Source organism: Drosophila novamexicana, unplaced genomic scaffold, assembly GCF_003285875.2.
Source record: "Drosophila novamexicana strain 15010-1031.04,08,12 unplaced genomic scaffold, DnovRS2.1 tig00000008-arrow-pilon, whole genome shotgun sequence".
NCBI classification, from domain to species: Eukaryota; Metazoa; Arthropoda; class Insecta; order Diptera; family Drosophilidae; genus Drosophila; species Drosophila novamexicana.
Window position 1 is genome coordinate 6,126,379 of NW_020824765.1, and position 19,191 is coordinate 6,145,569.

The window sequence follows — 19,191 nt, forward strand, 5'->3', positions numbered from 1 at the left end:
TCTGGAGTTCTTCGATTGCTACCGTAATGCGGTAAGTATTTAAGCAAGTATATATGTATGTATCGGAATGTAAATTTCTTTTTTATAAATCGAATTTTTTACCAAACTAGTTTTCGAAGGAAGCGAACCAAATAATATTATTTAATAAATCCTTTGGTTCGATAGTTATGTCAAAAATGATTTGAGAAAAAGCTTTTACGCCAATTAATTCAGTTCAGTTTTATTTTTGGGTTAATATTACGGCTTGTAATATTTTCAGTAGAACAGACAATTTAATATTAATAAATCATTACAAATTATATGACATAGGTTTGAACCAACACCTTAATTCAAGTTTCACGAACCGATTATTGTTAGAAAGCTCGGATCGAGATGCTTATCAACGACATTTTTTTTATGGATTTGCAGCCCTAATATCGTTCCATTGTGATTGAAATTACTAAAACCAGATAAATATGGAAAACAACAGTACTTTAAAAAGGAATATTCTGATTCTTAGAAATTAATCTAAAATTTGAAAATGGATTGGATTAAAAGGCTAGCACCTGTCTAGATGTTTAAATAAATTATTTATATATTTATATTGTAAGCAGATTTCGTAATGTGATAGTTTATCATAAGAGAAATGTTCCATCATCATCAATTTAAAATTATATTATTTTTCAGTCCGCTGACAGCTACAAAGTGATGTTCACTTTGAACAGTGATGCGAACACCAGGTTCAATACGATTAGCACCAAATACGGTATCATCGATTCAGATCTAACTCAATGCGTAGATGAGGCCCGTCTGGAGTATGCGCGCGAGCTGGAGAAATGCGATTCGGACTTCAATAATTGTATTTCGGGTGGCGAAGAAACATCTGAACCAACAACTGATAAGCCAGTTGACTCTACACCAGTTGGGTCGACAACAGATATACCCATTGTTACTACCGATGCACCAGCCGTGCCTACTGATGCACCAGCCGTCTCTACTGATGCACCAGCCGTGTCTACTGATGCACCAGCCGTGTCTACTGATGCACCAGCCGTGTCTACTGATGCACCAGCCGTGTCTACTGATGCACCAGCTGTCTCTACTGATGCACCAGCTGTCTCTACTGATGCACCAGCTGTGTCTACTGATGCACCAGCCGTGTCTACTGATGCACCAGCCGTCTCTACTGATGCACCAGCTGTCTCTACTGATGCACCAGCCGTGTCTACTGATGCACCAGCTGTCTCTACTGATGCACCAGCCGTGTCTACTGATGCACCAGCCGTGTCTACTGATGCACCAGCTGTCTCTACAGATGCACCAGCCGTCTCTACCGATGCACCAGCCGTGTCTACTGATTCAACCATACCGCCTGTGAGCACAACAGAAAGAATGCCAGAGGAAGATATTCAATTGCTGCCACAGACCTTCAGGAGCGCTTTGGACAAGCTTAAGCGTTTTTTCTAAATTTGCGATGTATTGTAGAGTGAATGAGCTTTATTAATCAAGCGGAAGGCATACATAAATAAACGTTATCAAATGATAATTTATTAATAATTAAGTCATTAACATACTTGAATAGTTGCATACTTATAGGGTGCCAAAGAAATTATATTCATTCATTGAGCTTATCAATTGAATTTTGATTAGAAGAAAATACGTCTATAAACACGTATATATATATATATATATATATATATATATATAAGTATATATATATAAGTATTATTGACATGATAAGGTCGCAAGATAAACTTACACAGACCTTATATGAGGTTGCCATAAAAAGTTGCCTTGAAATCGATTTATTTCACTGTAACAACGGATCAGCTCTCATAACACACGACACATACCAGATAATGTCCGCCTATCAATTGATATGCCAATCTAAGTCTATATATGACTGTTGCCGTCGAACATTTACACTTGATTGCGAGAAATTAGTAGGAAACTTTCAATTAGATACCTTTTCAATAACACACTCGACTGTTGGCCGGCCGCTTGAGGCGCCATTCAAAATCTATAGCCAAATGTGTGCGGTACGAGTCGAGAACCAGTTGGGTTGCGAGACCAGACGTCGCCGGTGGCAGCTTTCCGGGCAGCTGGTGCTGCTGCTGCAGCTGCTACTGGCCATTTGCCTGCATGGGTCATGCGGCACAAGTGCGGACAAGACTCTGGGCATAGGCACACCCTGGCCAGACACCACACTCGATGACTGTCACGATGACTACATGCTGGCCAGTGAAAATGCCTCGAGCACCTTTTACAAAGAGTACGAGCTGTGCGAACTGGAGGCCACGAACGGGCAGCTCAATCTGACCATCAATGAGCAGCTGGAACGCGAACAAATCGAACTGGGACGCAGCCAGTTGTGTGGAAGTTTCGCGCAGTGTGATTCACATGACGACGATCTCGAGTACTTTGAGTGTATCAGAAATAATGTAAGTGCAATACTCTAACAAACAGTGGCAGAAAACTGTATGAGATTAAATTTGAAGAGCAGTAGGTTCAACATTTATAAAAATAATCTTTAAAAGCTTAAAGCTTTAAAGCTCGTAACAGCTTTAATATAGCTTTAATTTAGTACCACAACAAAACGGTTTTTACTGAAAGCTTACAGCTTTGCTCCACGAAGCGCAACAAGGAACTCTAAATTGATTATTTGATTTATATATATTTGTGCTTGACCAGAGCACAACTTTTAAGTCATTTAATAGTTGTTTTTTAAAGAACATAAAAAGCAAATAAATGCTTGAAATAAGTGCATATTTTGATGCTAAATATAATAAAATTATATGGAGTTAAATGCAGCTTTAATGGGTTGAAAAGGTGGATATTGCAAGCAGTTCTTTAAAAACTTAAAACTTATCAAGCCAAACAACTTTGATTATACTCTGCGTTTCCTTACCAGCGACAAGTTTAATCTAAGGCTCAAGCTTGACTTTCAGCTAGTGTTATTACAAGCATAACTAAACCATTTCCAATGCTTTTACAGGGCAACCGCAATCTGGACTTGATCACAGAGATTAATTACAATAGCACAAGCGCACATACACGCTTGCGCCAGGACTACGATACAGTTTATCAGACGCTGATGTTGTGCACGCTCGATGCAAAGGTGATGTATATAAACAGCATGCGTCGGGCGTACGAGGAGCTTCATGAATGTCGCAGCGAAGCCGACAACAGTGCGGACTGAACAATATAAACAATCATTAGATAGAATTTAGATATTTAGTAAAGCATTTGAAAGACTTTAATCTGTGGTTTTAGCAGAATTCGCCGCCAGCTGCAGGCATTTATCCAGCGCATCGAATATGCGCGCTGTGCCCAGGACATAGCTCTCCTCGGTGCGATTCGTGCAGAGATAGCGCTCCACATCGATGCCATTCAGCTGCTGTGTGAGACTGAGCGCATTCTCCGAGGCATTGAACGATATTGCATACATCGCGGCCAGCTGCTGTTTCGACTGGCAAATAATGTGTTAACTTGATGATAATAATCTATAAATAAGATTTGGCCATTTGTCGACCTACCAACTTGGCGAAGCAGTTGAAATAGTCCAGGACATTCGTTATACTCAGGCAGCTGTCTATGTAGCTGTCTATGCGCAATGCCGCCTCCCGCATCAGATTTTGCTCGCCACCCAGCTTGCTCAGCACGGTGTCTCGCACTGTGTCCGCTTGCCGCTGGCAGCCACTGTACGCCGTTGACCAGTTGGCGCCCACTTGCTCCAGCTGCGGCAGATAGCTGGCAAAACACTTCTTCGTATTGCCCACTCCGGCCAAATCGTGGCTCTCCAAATAGGCTGTCAGGCTGTTCAGGCTGCGCGGTTCTTGCGCGAGCTGCAAACTCTTTTCTAAAGTCAATTTTCCAATCCCTTAAATTTTTAGGTATTTTTTTTTTTACCAGCAACTGCGACAGCAGCAAAGTTATGAATACGATTTTCATGTCTGTTTTGGTTAGTGGGCAACGTAGTACTGCAAACTGCTGTTAAGGTTCAAGGCATAGGGCTTATTGGTTAATATGACATTGATTCATGGTTTGTTTGTTTACGTTTAGTCGCTGGGCTTGTTCTTATCGCGACATTTGCAAAATAGAGAAGAAGCTCAGTGCTGGTCAAACTGTAATAACTGAAAATGTGAGGCATACTTTTCTATGCGCCTGTAGCTGCTTGAATTATATGACAAAATAGTTGAATGTATACATAAACATTAAATTCAAGTAAAATTTAATAAAAACAAAAAGAATTTCAAGAAAGAATGTCAAATTAAGTGATTTTTTGATATATACATATTTTTTCTAAGTATAAGCAACCAATAAAAATCGCTTTTATCGTATATAAACTGTTTATTAATTTGATAATAGCGAAGCGCTTAAAATGAACTCTGAACTCTAACATGCTCGCTTTACTTTTTTATGTTGGATGACGCTTGCAATTTTTAATAAGTTAAAGCTTTGCTAAGGGGAATCCAAGAGTAGATAAAAAAGTCTTCTGATTCAACCCGGAAGCTTCCTGAAATTTTCATACGGAATAATGCGAACATCTTGGATTTATGCCTTGTTAATAGTTGGTCACTTTGTGATTTTCTATTCTTTTCTTTTTATTATTATTGAAAATTTTAGCTTATATTTGGATGATATTATTTCTTTAAATGTTGAACTATTTATTTAATTTCCTATTATCCATTTAAATATTCCTAGATATTTTTAATTTTAAGTTTTGAAGGAAATAATTTTTGATTTTGAAGGAAGTTGCAATAAAGTAGCATTGCTTGGATAATTCTCATAATTTATTATGTTTATTTTTATAATTATAACTTTATGACAACTTTCTTCATGTATAATAAGTGAAATTTTTATGAATATAAATATGTATTGAAAAAATTTTGATCTTTTAGTATTTTATTCTATTGATTTATTCTTATTATGGAAAATTATATGTATTGCGGTTTGTCTAGTCCAATCATATGCAATCATATTTACCATTAAATAGCCGACACCCCAGCTAAATATGTCTCAGTAGGATTAAGACTGGGCAATTATCGAGAATGTGCTGTGGAGTTTTCTTTTTTGTTATTAATATATACGTTAATTATCGGTGCACGAATATTCATATTCAATATCCAATGTTGACTACAGTTGCTGACGTGTAACGTCACATTTTTGGCATAGTTTCGATTATTTATGATTGCGATAACACACAAAATGCCAAAGCCGATAAGCCAAACAATCGAGTTGTAGACAAATTGGCGCATATATTGGCTTAATATTTCATTAGCCAGGCTAACCGTACAGCCATACAGCCGTACAGCTCGGCTGTAATAAGGCCGAACCTGTGCAAGGAGCTATCAGTCGAGCGAGTGGGGCGGGTATCTATTTTTGGTGTACAGGGTCATAGCTTTATGTGGGCGTTACGTGGGCATCACAAATGCACATGCAAAGCAATTTGAGGGCTCTGGCATAAGTCGTTTTGCGTTGCCGTTTGGGTCGACTTAATGCCACCTAATTGATCGGCGGCCGTAACGGGCTTCACACCTTTCACCTGATGAGGCAGCTATTTTGGTTGCTAGACGCAATTTGACAACAAATTCACTTGCGAATGCATCAATCATTCCCGAACGACCGAACACGATTTGGACTGTATATAAAGCATTAGCGCCAACTGTGGGCCATGTCCAGTACTTGACGAACCAGAGAGAGCCTCAACATGAAACTACTGTGCAGTGTGCTAATTCTGGCCAGCGTGGCCCTCCACATCCAAGTAATTGAGCTGGGCCACTGGGCCAAATAAAATAATCAGTTAAAGCAGCATTTGTTTTGTTTTAACAAACCGTAGGCCAAGCCGAGTTCAGTGCAAACGCAGCTGCAGGGCGCCCTGGATAAATATCTGGTGCAAGCGAACAACTTGGATATGGTCTCCGCAGACGTGACCTCTCAGTGCTTTTCCCTGTATCTGCCCATGCTGAATGAGGTGGCTGCCACGTTCTCCAGCTCGTACCAGACCTGCATTAGCACATTTAACGAGCAGCTGGCCAATTTGACAGCACAAGCCCAAAAGGATCAGGTCGTCTATCAGCAGGATGTGAGCGGCTTGTGCAGCGCCTTCACCAACTGCGACAACACCACCGGCAATGACACCGCCAGCTTCTTCAACTGCTACGCGACTGCGGTAAGTGGAAACTCCTGAAAGCACATCGTTTGCACATTAAACAGCAAATATTCAAATCACCAATGTTCAGGCCCAAGGTGATGTCTCGGTGATCTATGACATTGCCACCAATGCCGCCAACACGGCCAACACTCTCGCCGAGGCCATGAAGGCCAACCAGGACACGGAATACCAGTGCACCAATACCACCGAGAGCAACTATGTGCGCGACACGGCTGCCACATACGATCTGCTCGACAGTTGCCTGAAGAACGGTGTGCCCACCACTTCGTCGGCTGCACCCTCCACCACCGTGGCGCCCCTGAGCACCCAGGGTGTCCAGAGTACTACCCAAAGTCCTGCTACAACTGTTGCTAACGTTGTTGCCAGCTCGCCCGCTGCTAGCTCAGCGGCTCCAGTTGTGATTGCCTCGACGGCAGCCACTGTCTAAATTCGGACTGCGTTCTGTTTGGCAGCCAATCAACAAATATATGAGCATTTATCAAAAAAAGAAGAAAAAACAGTTTATTTTGGTCTAGATTTCGTTTTCCTATGTTTATGTCAAGGTTATTGTTAGTTGACAGGACATTGCATTTGACAAGTGGTTCGATAGCGTTTTCTATATCTCACACTGCCTTCAAACGCTTCTTCTTTTTCTAAAGAAGTTTCCAAATCAGCAACTTATTCCAATTGTGTGCACATGTGGCAACGCCATGCGCATAAATTGGCAACTCTGCAGCGCATAAATTGGCAACTTCAGCTGACAAGCGACTAGAGGAATTGCTGAATTCAGTTAAAACTGTCAATGAGCTGTCAGTTGATAGTTCCTTTTGTTGTAAAAATGTTCCTCAAAACTGTCACTGCAGGGTGGCAACTCTGTCCTGTCACAAAGCTAGAGAAGTTATCTGTTTAATTTAGACAGGCACTCACAAAAGTATATTGTTAGCATAGAACATTTGAGTTTGATTGAATCGCATGTCAAACTGATTGTTAACTTTGACAGCTGCATGCGAAAATATGGCTTTCGAAATCAATTTTATATTAATATTAATTACATTCATTTATATTAAATTATATTTAGTTCATCCTCATAAATTGAGCATAAAATTTAATATTCATCAATGTATAATTTAATATAGCATTGATATTAACTTTAAATTGAACTTATCAATTAAATTGAAAATAAGACGCTTTTTGGAACACACCCCTACGCGCTGACCTAACGTACGCTTTCAAAATCAAATAATCCCACTACTTAACTGCTGTTTACAGCTATTTCAATGTACACCTGCCAAAAAATCTAATCAGTGCCCCCCAAAAAAAAAAGAACCGAAATACCAACTGACCGTTGAAATTTAATTATCGTAGGATCTATTCACTGTTGCTATTGACTACTTTTTTTGGCTATAAAAAGCGCGGACTCGGTAGGCATTCCACTCAGTTCGAGTTGTGTCCGCGAAACGTTCAACATGAGATTCATTGGAAGTGTCTGCCTGCTGGCCATGGTCATATTTCTGCTAGCCAGCGTGAATGTAATGAGAATTGACTAGCCAAAAGCTGTCGCAGCCATGTTTAATTTTACCATTGTACAGGCGCTACCAGTCCAAGTGCAGTGCAATGATGGCAGCAATGGAACTCATACCCAGACCTCGGCAGATGGCCAACAGACGCAGACACAAACTGGACCCGGCTGCCAAACACAAGTCTCGGGAGATGGACAGCAGAGCCAGAGCCAGAATCAAACAGGCAATGGCACCCAGACCCAAACACAGTGCAGCGGCTCCGATTGTGCACCACTGCCGCCCCTCTTCACCCTGAAGCCACTCGAATGGAACACCATGAAACCCCTCGAATGGAACACTTTTGCACCAATGCAGCCGTGGAATTAGATACAGACTTTGGCATGCCTTACATCTGTCTGAATTCCTGACTTCGTTGAATATACACAAAATATGATTTAATTCTCGACTTACTTTAATCGACCTTGAGACAAGCTTTATAAATGATTATAAAATTTAGCTATCATAGAGATAGTTACCAACAATTATTTAGCTCGCTTCAAGCTGTCATAAGTTGAGCTTTAAGCTGTCAGCAGATATAATTGTATTCAATTAATAAAATAAATCTAGTTTAAGGCTGTCAAGCCTTGAAACGCTTTGTCAAATAGTTTTAATTCACTTTTTTTTTTGACAAATGGTATGCAAATCCAAATAAATGTATTTTAATTATTGGTTGCCACGAACAATATTCGACAACTAGCAGAGCTTTATTTTTATTAGTTTTCATAAAGCTTCCTTAAAGCAACACATTTTGAAACCATTTTTGAGCCCGAGTTGACAATTGCTTGTTATAAAATTTAATTTATTATATTCAACATTGCTTAAAGGTGTTGTAAACTTAATTTAATAAGGAAACACTGAAAATAGCTTTTCGTAATGGTTGGTTGAATTTGTGATAAGGGTTTAACAGTCAAGGATCTTAGGGAGCATACATATTGGTGTGGAAAGTGATGGGGGGAGTAGATGGGCATGTGCTGAAGGCGTCTTGGACTCGACTCGACGCATTTGAATGTCATATTTATAAGCATATTTTGTCTCGCTCAAATCAGCGATTGTTATTTTGGTTTTATTAGAAAACATCTTAACCATCTTTTTGCCTTAAAGCTCTTTATATAAAATAATAATAATCTTCTTTTTTTATGCGCTGCTTAAAATCTGACAAACTGCAGCTGAGATCCTGTCTACGACTTCTACTGCAGCTGTCCAATTGCAATTGTTTGCATAACAGAAACTGCCCCGCTTACTCTCGCCCTGTCTCCTCCAAGAACTCTTCCAGAATTTCCTGCAGCGAAGTGGTGGAAAGTGTTGCATTAGGTTTTGCAGCAAGTTGCGCCTGCGGCTAATGCAATTTTTCGCTGCTGCGCATATAAAACTTTTTAATGCCCCCCAACTTTTGGCCAAAGAGCTGCGCCGTCTGCTCGACATCAAGAGATTTCGGGCAACTGCATCCGCTGATGTGCCATGTCAGCGTGTGCAAATAATTGTGCATAAGCGCTACAATAATCAAAGCCAGACATGGCTCGGATATAGAGAGGGAGACTGCTTGTTTGGGTGGATGGAGGCAGTTCCAGTTCCGAAACTGGTTCCAGTTAGCTGCCAGCCGTGTCGTGTCGAAGCCAGCTGGCTCTTAACTCATTTTCTGATTAAAATCTTGGCCATTAAGCGCGCGCGCGCTCAAATCGGACTTAACTTTTTTAATGGCACCGACAATAGTTGCGCCTGGTACCGTGCCGTGGCCTGTTCGCTGAGATAGACAGGCCGCAAAGGGACGCGCGAAAATTGGCGCCTGCAATGAACGACATGGCGCTGAATTCGGGCTAAAATTAAATTAAAACTGTCGTGCAAAATGGGCGAGAAAAAACACAAGAAGCACCAGAAGCCAGAAGAAGTTGAAACTGTGAAAATATTTGCGCCCGCTGCTCCGCTGGCCGTGTTATTTTTTTTTCATTTTAAAGGAGTCCGCAGCTCCAGCTGTCAGCGCTGCCAGAGCAACGATGTCAATTAGTTTTTCAAACGGGACGACCTGCCCGGCTGCCGCCCACCACACTACACCGCGCCGCGCCGCACCGCTCCGTTTGGCTCAACTCAAGTTGGCTTTAAGTTAATTGCATAAGATTTCACTTTGCACTTGCCGCTGGCCTTGGCGGGGGCAAGGGCGGATTGGCTGTTTCCTTCCGCCTGCCGCTTGTTGTCGCCATTTTTTAATCAAGTTAAAAGTTATTTTTAAATGAAGTGCGAACAATATTCAAGTGCACTGCAAACATTGCGCCTCGCCCCTTTATCTATCTGCATTCCCATAAATATATCTGCATATTATTGCCTTTTGCCTGGTCGAACTAATTAAAATCACATTTTTTTGCAGTCGCGCGTTTTTGTTTCCGAGCCAAGACTTGACAAATGAATTGTAAATTAATAGAAATACTTATGAACAGCGTGAATTTTTATTGCGGCCCTATAAACGCGCAATGTGCTGTCTGTGACATCACAATATGATTTATATAGAAAAACATTCTACGAGCACATCACGAGATATCATTTACGCACGGTTTTTTTTATTATTTTTTTTTTCTTTTTGCATATCACGATAAGATAACAGGTAAACGAGCTACTTAGGTGATAAATTAAGCTATTGGTGGACGTACTGAATAGGCAATACCCTTGCTGTCAGAATATCGATAAATTAAATATAAAATGTAATGGATACTTGAAAAACTGTCAAATCGGTAAACTATATATAAATTAAATTGATTCCTGAATTGGGAAGATCTTTGCTCGATAAGGCATATATAAATCAAATTGATACTAGAATTGGGAAGACCCCTAGTCGAAACTTATCGATAAACTGAAACTAAATTGATTGATATCGAGAGAGAAGAACTCGATACACAGAGAGAAGAATTCCAGTTTCTCAAACTGAAAGAGCCTCAGCAAGTCTCATTGATCTATGTCGACCCACAGCGCACAGCTTATTTGGAGACAATTTAAATGCCTCTATAAACTCAATTACTCATCCTCATTAAAAGTGAATGTTTTTTTTATTTCTATGTGAATGGGAGTGTCTAGTTTCAGGCGCTCTAGCCCCTTCAACTGAATGCAAGCCTGTAAACAAAGTACTTTTGCTGTGAACACAGACATTAAATTGTTCTTGGCAAACTGTAGAGCTATGAAGGCCACTCGAAAAATCAAGCTGTTTGCTATGTTGAATTGAGTGAGTTAAGCTTTTAGCTGCAAGTAAACCTCTTTTTCTTACACTTAAAATAATAAATAACGCTTGAAGCTCGTAAATGATTCAATAGCTGTGCTCTCACACAGCTATAATGCTGTCTCGCTGACACAATATTAAATGAAAGAATGCCATGAAAAAAATCAAAATAGTTCAATAAACTCTACACATAACTATGAAAGCAAAAGGTCACCTAATAAAAATAATTCAAACATAGGGTGTATATTTAAAGCGTTAAATGAGATTGTTCTTACAAAATGTGTTCCATTTAAAGCTTTAATACACTGTGACACTTTAATAACAAGCGCTTTGAGCTTTGAGATTGACATCAATGAAAAGAAATAAATCCTATATATTTATCTCGTATATTAAAGATATATTAATTTTTTGGAGCTTTAATTAAAGCTCTTAAAGCTATTTTTTCAAATTCGTGCAGAATATAGCGAAACAATTCAATAGCTTTTGCTTGATTTAATAAGTATTTGTATTGCCTTTTGATGATTGTATTTATTTAAATGAAATTAATTGAATTACAGGGTATTCAGAGGTTGGTCATTATGTGTTTGTTCAATACGTTTAGGATGCGTGCTCGCCACGCTTGTTGAATTTCATTTGTCATTAGTTAGATCTCTTTATATTTTTAACAAATTATCTTTGCTGGCAAAGCAGACAAGCACAGCACAACCACACACATACACATTCCCACACACTCGCACACACACACACACACACATACATACTAACCAGTAATTGTGGGTGCTTTACACCTGCAAAGCCGTTGATTGATGATGTGAGCAATTGATAATGGGAGACCAGCCAAGCGGGTGGCGCGCGCGTGAGTGCTGGGCGGTGGCTACGCTAATTGGCGCCACAGTCGCTTAGGGGCGGGTTGGGGGTGTGTCATGCTGGGGGGTTTGGGCTGCTTAAAAATGTAAAGCATGCTTTCGCCTCATTATAGTTGTTTTGTTTTATGTTTTTTTTTTTTCGTTTATTTCTGGCGTATTGTATTTACAGCAGAGTTTTTTGTCGCCTCTTTTTTTTTTTGCTGCCAGGGCTAATTGAGCGCTTAAAGCGGATTTCGACGCGCGTTTTACTTGTATTTTTTTTTTTAAGTTTTTCCTCTCAGGTTGTTCTTGTTTCAGCATGCCTTCTAATTAGAGCGTCTAAAGTTAATTGCAATTTGAGGCACTTGACGCGACAGTTACTTTGGCTTGTCACGTTTTTAAGCACAGACGACTTCATTGACAGCATCAGCAGAAGTTGTAGTCGCGCGATACGCGGCTACGTGTTGGATTGAGATAAAGGGGTAAAGAAATGTAATACTCTCTCTCACTGTCTGTCTCTGTTGAGTTGTCAGTTGGTGCCTGGCTGGAAAAATTTTCTAATTTTCTACTGCAGTGATTTGGCATGCAGAGTGGTTCTGCGAGACTGCGACTTCTGTCTCTTCAGAGTCTCTCTGACTGGGACTCTGACTCGATTTCGTGTTTGCGGACTCTGGACTCGTTTCACTGATTTATGCGCATCAATAAGTTGCCCAACTGCGATACTTAGGCGAAATGTGCCGCAATGAGACGTGGACAAGCAGTACGACCAGCACAGGGAGCTCAGCTGGAGTACGGAGCTGGGGTGAGGAGCGGGCAAATACCAGTCAGCAGCAAGCACGTTCGCCTGCAGCAGATGCTTCTGCTCCTGCTCCTCCTGTTGCTGCAGCTGCCATGGCCAAAATAATGATTTGCATTTTGCATTTTCAGTTTTCCGATTTCGATGTGCGATTTGGTTTTAGCTGCGGCTCTCCTATTTCTTTGCTTTCTTTGCGTGGCCGTTCCCAGCAGCATTGAAAGATATATGGGCTCAAGTCGTTGGCCACATAAAAAATGGCAAAACTTTGGCGCCGCCGACTGTGGCCGAGCCAAAGTTTTTTAAAGCGGGCGCTAATGAGACGCCGCCATGCGCACGCCACAAATAAAAAATATCCAGAGAAGTCAGAAAAAAGTGGCTGCTAGATACCCCTTGTTCTGCATGCGTCTAGACTTTTTAATAAATAGTTAACTTTTAATTTTTAAATAAATTTCTATTGCAAATGCGGCCCACGTTGGGCGCCATCCTCTACCTTTTGCTGATCTATGCTTTGACTGATGAGACCCACGCTGGGCGTCGTATTCTACCTTTAAGTAATACAGTCTATGTCTAAAATGTATTTATTATTCACCTATCCAATTGTCACAGTAACATAAATTATAGATTTGGAATATTTGCCTTTATAATTTCTTTTCAATATTATTTTCCTTTCAACTTGATATATCCGGTTGGCATCCACGTTGGGCGCCACATTCTATTTTTTGCCTTTATTATAAATGTCTAATGTGAATTTATTGTACACTACGAACTCTTAAGGGTTCTCATATTTTAAGTAATAATATAATAACAATATAATTTATCACTGATCCAATTCCAAAGGTGCCTGCGCCACTCAATAGAATAATGAAATAATGCTTTCGATTGAAAAATGCTTTCAGAGTCAATGCAAAATTGGCTGCCATGCCGATTGCAGATTCATTTACAGGGTATGCAAAGCATGGGCGAGTCAAATAATTCATTTCTGCGCTTTTGTTTGTCAGCCACGTTTTGTGCTTATTCCTTTTCTTCTCGTTTTTTCGGTTAGTCTTCTCTTTTTTTTGCTGTTGCGCTTATCTTAATGGTTCAAAGGTTACGCACAGGCCTGAGGAGACAGCGAGCGTTTCCGACGCGTCGCCCGCTGAGCTAACGGTCAGTTTCAGTTACATTTACAGTTACAGCTAGACAGTTTCTGTTACAACTACAGTCACAGTTACAGCATCTGCATTCAAAATGGCCGCACGCCCATTAAAAGCGCGAGCCCCAACTGTGCACAACGGTGGGTCCCAGCCAGGACGCTCCCAGTGCGCGTCCTTGCCGAGATTAGGCCTTCTTATAAATGGGCTTATGAATCGGTCAAAAAAGGCAAAAAAAAAAAATGAAAAAAAAAATAGAAAATAAAGTCGTTGGGCACAATTAAGCAAAGAGCCCGCGCATAACTTGTCGCAACTTGTGAGCAACTCGAGTGGCACGTTATGAATTTTGTGGCATTACTCAATTCATCGGGGAGTAGGTGCTTGAAATGTAATGTCAAATTGCATGCAACATGCAATTAAAATCGCACAGGCAACGCGCATTTAATTAATTTGAAAATTACGTTTCACATGTGTGGATGCTTAGTGCCGTACTAGGTTTTGGGCGCCTGCCTCCTAGATGGAGCGGGTTGAGTGGGTCGGTTGGCTGTTAGCGCTGCTTCAGGCTCAGCACTCAACTCATTTGCTAAATCAAGCATGCACCACTTAAATTTTCATTAGACTGCTTTCTTTGACTATGACTGCGTCTGCGACCCCACCTCGCGACTTGGTTTGGTTAGATGGGTGTGGGAAGCTGCATGAAAAACCGCAAGCAGCGCACTTTGTCTTAATGATGTTAAGGTGAATTTAAACTTACGTGATTTTTACGTGCAGCTCCAGTAATTGCAGTAATGGAGCCAACTTGCAGATAGAACACTGTACCAACAAGTGGGCCGGCTGGACTGCAAGATGCTCTGTAACAGACAAGAAGAAGAGTTAGATAGCTTAGCTGAAAGATACATTGTTATTTCTTTCCACTTTAAAAATACACTTTCCACTTTAAAAATACCCAGTCTTTGGATTTTATCATTAAAACTTGCTTTTGAAATTGGTTTTTGTGCATTTGTGAGAAGTTTTTGTAATCTAAGAACTGCACTTTGATATCTTCAGCACCTTTTGTAATAGTAAATATATATACGTCAACTAAGATTTTTCTGGCTGACACATTCAACTCTTATTACGCAAATTAAATATTTATAGGGCATAAAAAAGAAGACAGCAATCAGGATATATGCTCACGTATATAGCAAATATGCTGGTCAAATCATTTTGCAATACGCATACTGAGCAAAAGAGAGAGTGGGAGTGGGAGAGAGAGTGAGAGGGAGATTCAGCTGCAGCTGCAGAGTTGAAAGCCAACAACCTGCTTAGGGCTAAGAGATTCAACTTTGTATATATATATATATATGTGTGTGTGTGTGTTTGCTGGCACATGTGCGCACGTATTAGCCATAAATATATGAGACACATCGGGATGTGGCAGAGCAGAGGGAAGTTGGTAAGAGGCAGGGGGTACCTGCCTGGTTGCTTGGCATATTGGTGCTGCCAAAACGAAATCAAACCATAAATTTAACACGTTTCAACATGTGCAGCGCCTGGAGGTTGCCGCAGCTGAGTGCAGTCGCCAAGCGGCTAAATCGATGCCCTGAACTTTGCCCCTACGAGCGAGAAATGGCAGCTGTAGAAATGCAAAGGCATTACGTATACGCACTGTTAGCTGTCGCTGGCATTTAACACGATGAAAACGCAAGCAGCATGTCATATGCAAAGCCACGTGCCAGCTGATGATCCCGCCTCGCGTGCCAAATGAATCACCATTTAATATTTCCAAGCAGCAGCAGCAGCAGCAGCTGTGGCTGTCGCAGTGGAATGTGGCAAAGGAATGTGGCAGCATACATCTGTCAAATGCCGCCTACTAGTTTTTAGCTCCCAACTAGAAGTGGGCGCGTGTCAGATTCTTACCACAACAAAATACTGTTTGGGCCGCACGTAACACGCTACAACAAAATTATTTGGGGACTCAGCTATCAGCTTAAACTTATGCCTCGTCTATTACTCTGCTTCTGATTTTCTAGATGTGGGGTATTTGAATCGCAGTTTAAATAAATCACAAATGGCGCATAAGGCAAGGGAGACCTTTAAAGTCGTTTAAAAATAAAAGGAGTTCAAAGCCATGATAAGTATATTAAAAGCGAAATCTTCAGTGGATAGGAAAGAGGTTTCAAGAATATATTGTCATATAGTTTATATATTAATTTTGATTTTTTATATATTTCATAACAATTAATTATCAATTTATAGATTAACTTGTATAAAGTAAATTTTAAGTATTATAAAATAAATATTTTCTGATAAAACAAAAATATAAATATATATATCTATATCTATATATATATGTTGATTTTATTTTATGATTTATTGAACCAATTGCAGCCATATTTGTCCAGTTTTGGTGTGAGTATCATGCATAAATAGAAACGGATATATAGAGAAAAAACATATCTTGCCATCAAAAATGTCTAATACGATTGCATTTATTTACTATTATTTAATTGTTTTTGTTATATTTCTTAAATTTCTTAGCTTAATCGTGCCAGATTTTAAAACGAGCACATCTTGTTAAACCGTGCCTGTTGTTTTCACGAAAGAAAACACGACCCGCGCAAAAGTCTACAACCCGCTTCTGTGTTCAACCAATGCCAGCAAAGACGTGCGTCTGGTTGGTATTTAGACAGCAGCAGCAGGAGCAGCAGCATGAGGCAGTCCAAAGTTGACCATATCGAATGAGCTTTGAACGGTTGCAGAATGGGGCAAGGGTAGTGAGGGGGGTGAGTGGGGTCCTTGTGGTAAGGGGAGGCTCGGGCTAACCGCAGCGGCAATTTCAGCGCTGTCAGCGGCCAAATGCTGTAGCCAGGACGCTGTCAAGGAAACGCAGCGAGCGCTGCCAGCGTTTCCTGTTGCTCGCGGCTAACAGCACAAGGCTTAGCACATGCGTGTCTGTGTGTGCGCGTGTGTGCGCGTGTGTGTGTGGTGAGCCTTGACGCGCTTGAATTAAATAAACAGCAAAATCAGTACGGCGCAGTCCAAAAACGGGGAATGGCTGGCTTTATCGCCTGCTTCAAAGCGGATTTCCCACGCCCACACACATACGCACGTACACCCACACACGCACACATACATACACACGCACACACACATGCAGAGCCCACGCTTAGCAAACCTTATCGAATTGCACACATTATCGTTAGATTTTAGTGGGCCGAGGAAATTAATTTCTTGAGTAAACCCGTGTTCAAGTGCTTAGAGCAGCTGCCCTGACATGTAATTTCGTGTATTTGGGGTGGCCGCTTTAGGGCGGCATATGCGCCGTTGGGCGTGGCTGATGAAACATGTGGTGCCCATAATCATCACAAAAGCCAGCCAGAGGGAGCTAGCTGGGGGCGTGGTATTGAAAGCTGTTGCTATTATCGATTTGGCTGTCTTAAAAGAACGTAAATACATGCGAGCGTTATTTGAAATTAAATTCAGTCCCCCCTCCTCCCTCCTTGGATGCGCGTTCATATTCCTTACCTCGAATCGATCCACTTGGTGGTACTCAGCGCCAGGCAACAAAATCTCGTTAATATTGCAGAAATTCACATTGCACATAATTAAATTTGGTGCTGCTAATGGAACGTGCATCAGAATCAACAACAACAACAATAACGAGCTAAACAACAACAAGATGAAACGGTTGCTTGGCTTTTAAGGAAGACTTAATACCCTTTCACATATGTGCCTTATATAAGTTGTAATAAGCTGATTCTAATCAGACGGAGATTTTTTATGGCATGAAAGAAGGCTGCAAAACTGAATCTTAAGCTGGTTTATTGGAGGAAAACAAAAAAAACACCAAATTTAAATCTTAAATGCAAAATATTAAAAAAAAAATAAATATTGTTCTTTACTTCTTTAATATTTTGTTGCACAAATTGCTTTAAGGATGAAATGCATATGAACTTATTTCAAGTTATGCATATAATTTTTTAAATAAAATAAATACGTTTGCGTTAAAGTTTATAATAGTATTTATATGGCAACTAGATGCTATAATTCTCCAACTCCAACTCTGATATATTTACTAGCCAAAACAGAAAATAAAGCTGTGCAATGTTTTTAATCAAGAAACAGATAGATATATGCATAGCGTTTCATCATAAATATATTTTCTATATACCTAACGGACTCCGACTTGTTTCTCACACATATCGTCAACAATTTGTAATACCTAATCTGATATACTCTGGCATTAGCTAAACTCTGTTGTAAATTGTGAAACTTAGCAGCTGGCTCAAGCTTGCGGCAATTAGTTTTCATTGACAGCCCCAAAACTGTGAAACGCTCTCTCACTCTTGGCCACTTTCTGTCTCTAGCTGTCTCTCTCTTTCTCTCTGTCGCTCTCCCGCTCAATCTCTCACTTTAGTTCTGGCTGTTGTGGACATCATAATATATGGTTTTGTGTGTGCGGCATTAGGCACATAATTTCACATTGAGAATCAGTGGATGTCAATAAAATGCCAAATCGCATGACAACAAGCGGATTTCACGTTAGCCAAAAGACGCACACACACACACACACACAAACACACATGCACACATGCTTACAAGCAGCGCTTGTGCGGGGGATAGGGGAGGTGAGCTCTTCGTAAAAGCTGTTGTCGCTGTCAGCTGCTTAGTTACTTTAACCAAATATGGCCATTATTATTATTATGGGCAATGGACTATGTGCGTATGTGTGTATGTGTGTGTGTGTGTTCTTGTGGCTTACAACTTTTGCTTGGCCGAAAATCAAAATAAATGAGGACGATCAACAACAATTGTCATTTGTTATCCTATTAGCCAGGCCAAGAAATTGCCTCAGCTTCATACATTAATGCAAACGCTTCTAATGGAAATCAACACATGCCCCAGCCCCCCTCCGGGCTAGTACTAGCCACTGGCTTGCCCCGCCCCTGTTTCCAAGTAATAAAGCAATAAATGCTTAGCAGCAACTCGACCACAAAATCAACTATTAAATCCAGTTAGCCCTTTGGGCCAACTGATAAATATGGCCCCATAAATATTGTACAAATTTATATAGATAGTCGACTTAGGGCCTAAAAATTATGTTCGCTAATGTGCGTAGCATCTTTCCAAAGAAACGGCTAATGCACTTTGGGCAAAACAAAATCAATAGGTTCTACTTAAAAACGAATACCAAATGGAGTACAAAATCGACTCATACAAATTGCTCTCTAAACATCAATTCTTGTATATAATAATCTATAGTTAAGGATTAGTTTATATTTTGAGCCTTTTGCAACTGAATAAATTGTTCATTAAAATTGAAATTAAAAGCAAATCAATTATATATGTTCTTTAAGTCACTATATATTTTTGATAAAAATGAAGTTTAATTGGGACTACCTTTTTCAGATAGTTTTGGCATATATTGAACTCGTGATTAAATTTGAATAAATCCCTCTACCTTAATGCCGTGTGAATTCGAGCTGCAAGTAGCGAACTTTTCTGACAATGTAATAAAATAGCAGCAACAGTCTGCTTGCGGCTTGC

At 40.3% G+C, this 19,191-nt stretch overlaps 4 protein-coding genes across 4 annotated transcripts; 3 read left to right on the plus strand and 1 right to left on the minus strand.

Annotated features, from left to right (window-relative positions):
* Positions 1-1,962: 1,962 nt before the first annotated feature.
* Positions 1,963-3,244, plus strand: LOC115758577. Its single transcript, XM_030699297.1, has 2 exons — positions 1,963-2,420; positions 2,975-3,244. The coding sequence occupies exons 1-2, from the start codon at positions 2,010-2,012 to the stop codon at positions 3,176-3,178; spliced, it is 615 nt and encodes a 204-aa protein (XP_030555157.1). The 5' UTR covers positions 1,963-2,009; the 3' UTR covers positions 3,179-3,244.
* On the minus strand, positions 3,190-4,237 carry LOC115758586. The gene is made up of 3 exons (XM_030699309.1): positions 3,889-4,237; positions 3,516-3,833; positions 3,190-3,448 (listed from the first exon to the last, which is right to left on the minus strand). Exons 1-3 carry the CDS (start codon positions 3,928-3,930, stop codon positions 3,236-3,238), a joined length of 573 nt encoding a protein of 190 aa, XP_030555169.1. The 5' UTR covers positions 3,931-4,237; the 3' UTR covers positions 3,190-3,235.
* Positions 4,238-5,652: 1,415 nt separating this feature from the next.
* LOC115759265 lies at positions 5,653-6,624 on the plus strand. Its single transcript, XM_030700170.1, has 3 exons — positions 5,653-5,743; positions 5,819-6,151; positions 6,222-6,624. The coding sequence occupies exons 1-3, from the start codon at positions 5,690-5,692 to the stop codon at positions 6,579-6,581; spliced, it is 747 nt and encodes a 248-aa protein (XP_030556030.1). The 5' UTR covers positions 5,653-5,689; the 3' UTR covers positions 6,582-6,624.
* A 965-nt stretch (positions 6,625-7,589) lies between these two features.
* Positions 7,590-8,110, plus strand: LOC115762455. The gene is made up of 2 exons (XM_030704661.1): positions 7,590-7,662; positions 7,723-8,110. The coding sequence occupies exons 1-2, from the start codon at positions 7,600-7,602 to the stop codon at positions 8,017-8,019; spliced, it is 360 nt and encodes a 119-aa protein (XP_030560521.1). The 5' UTR covers positions 7,590-7,599; the 3' UTR covers positions 8,020-8,110.
* Positions 8,111-19,191: the final 11,081 nt, after the last annotated feature.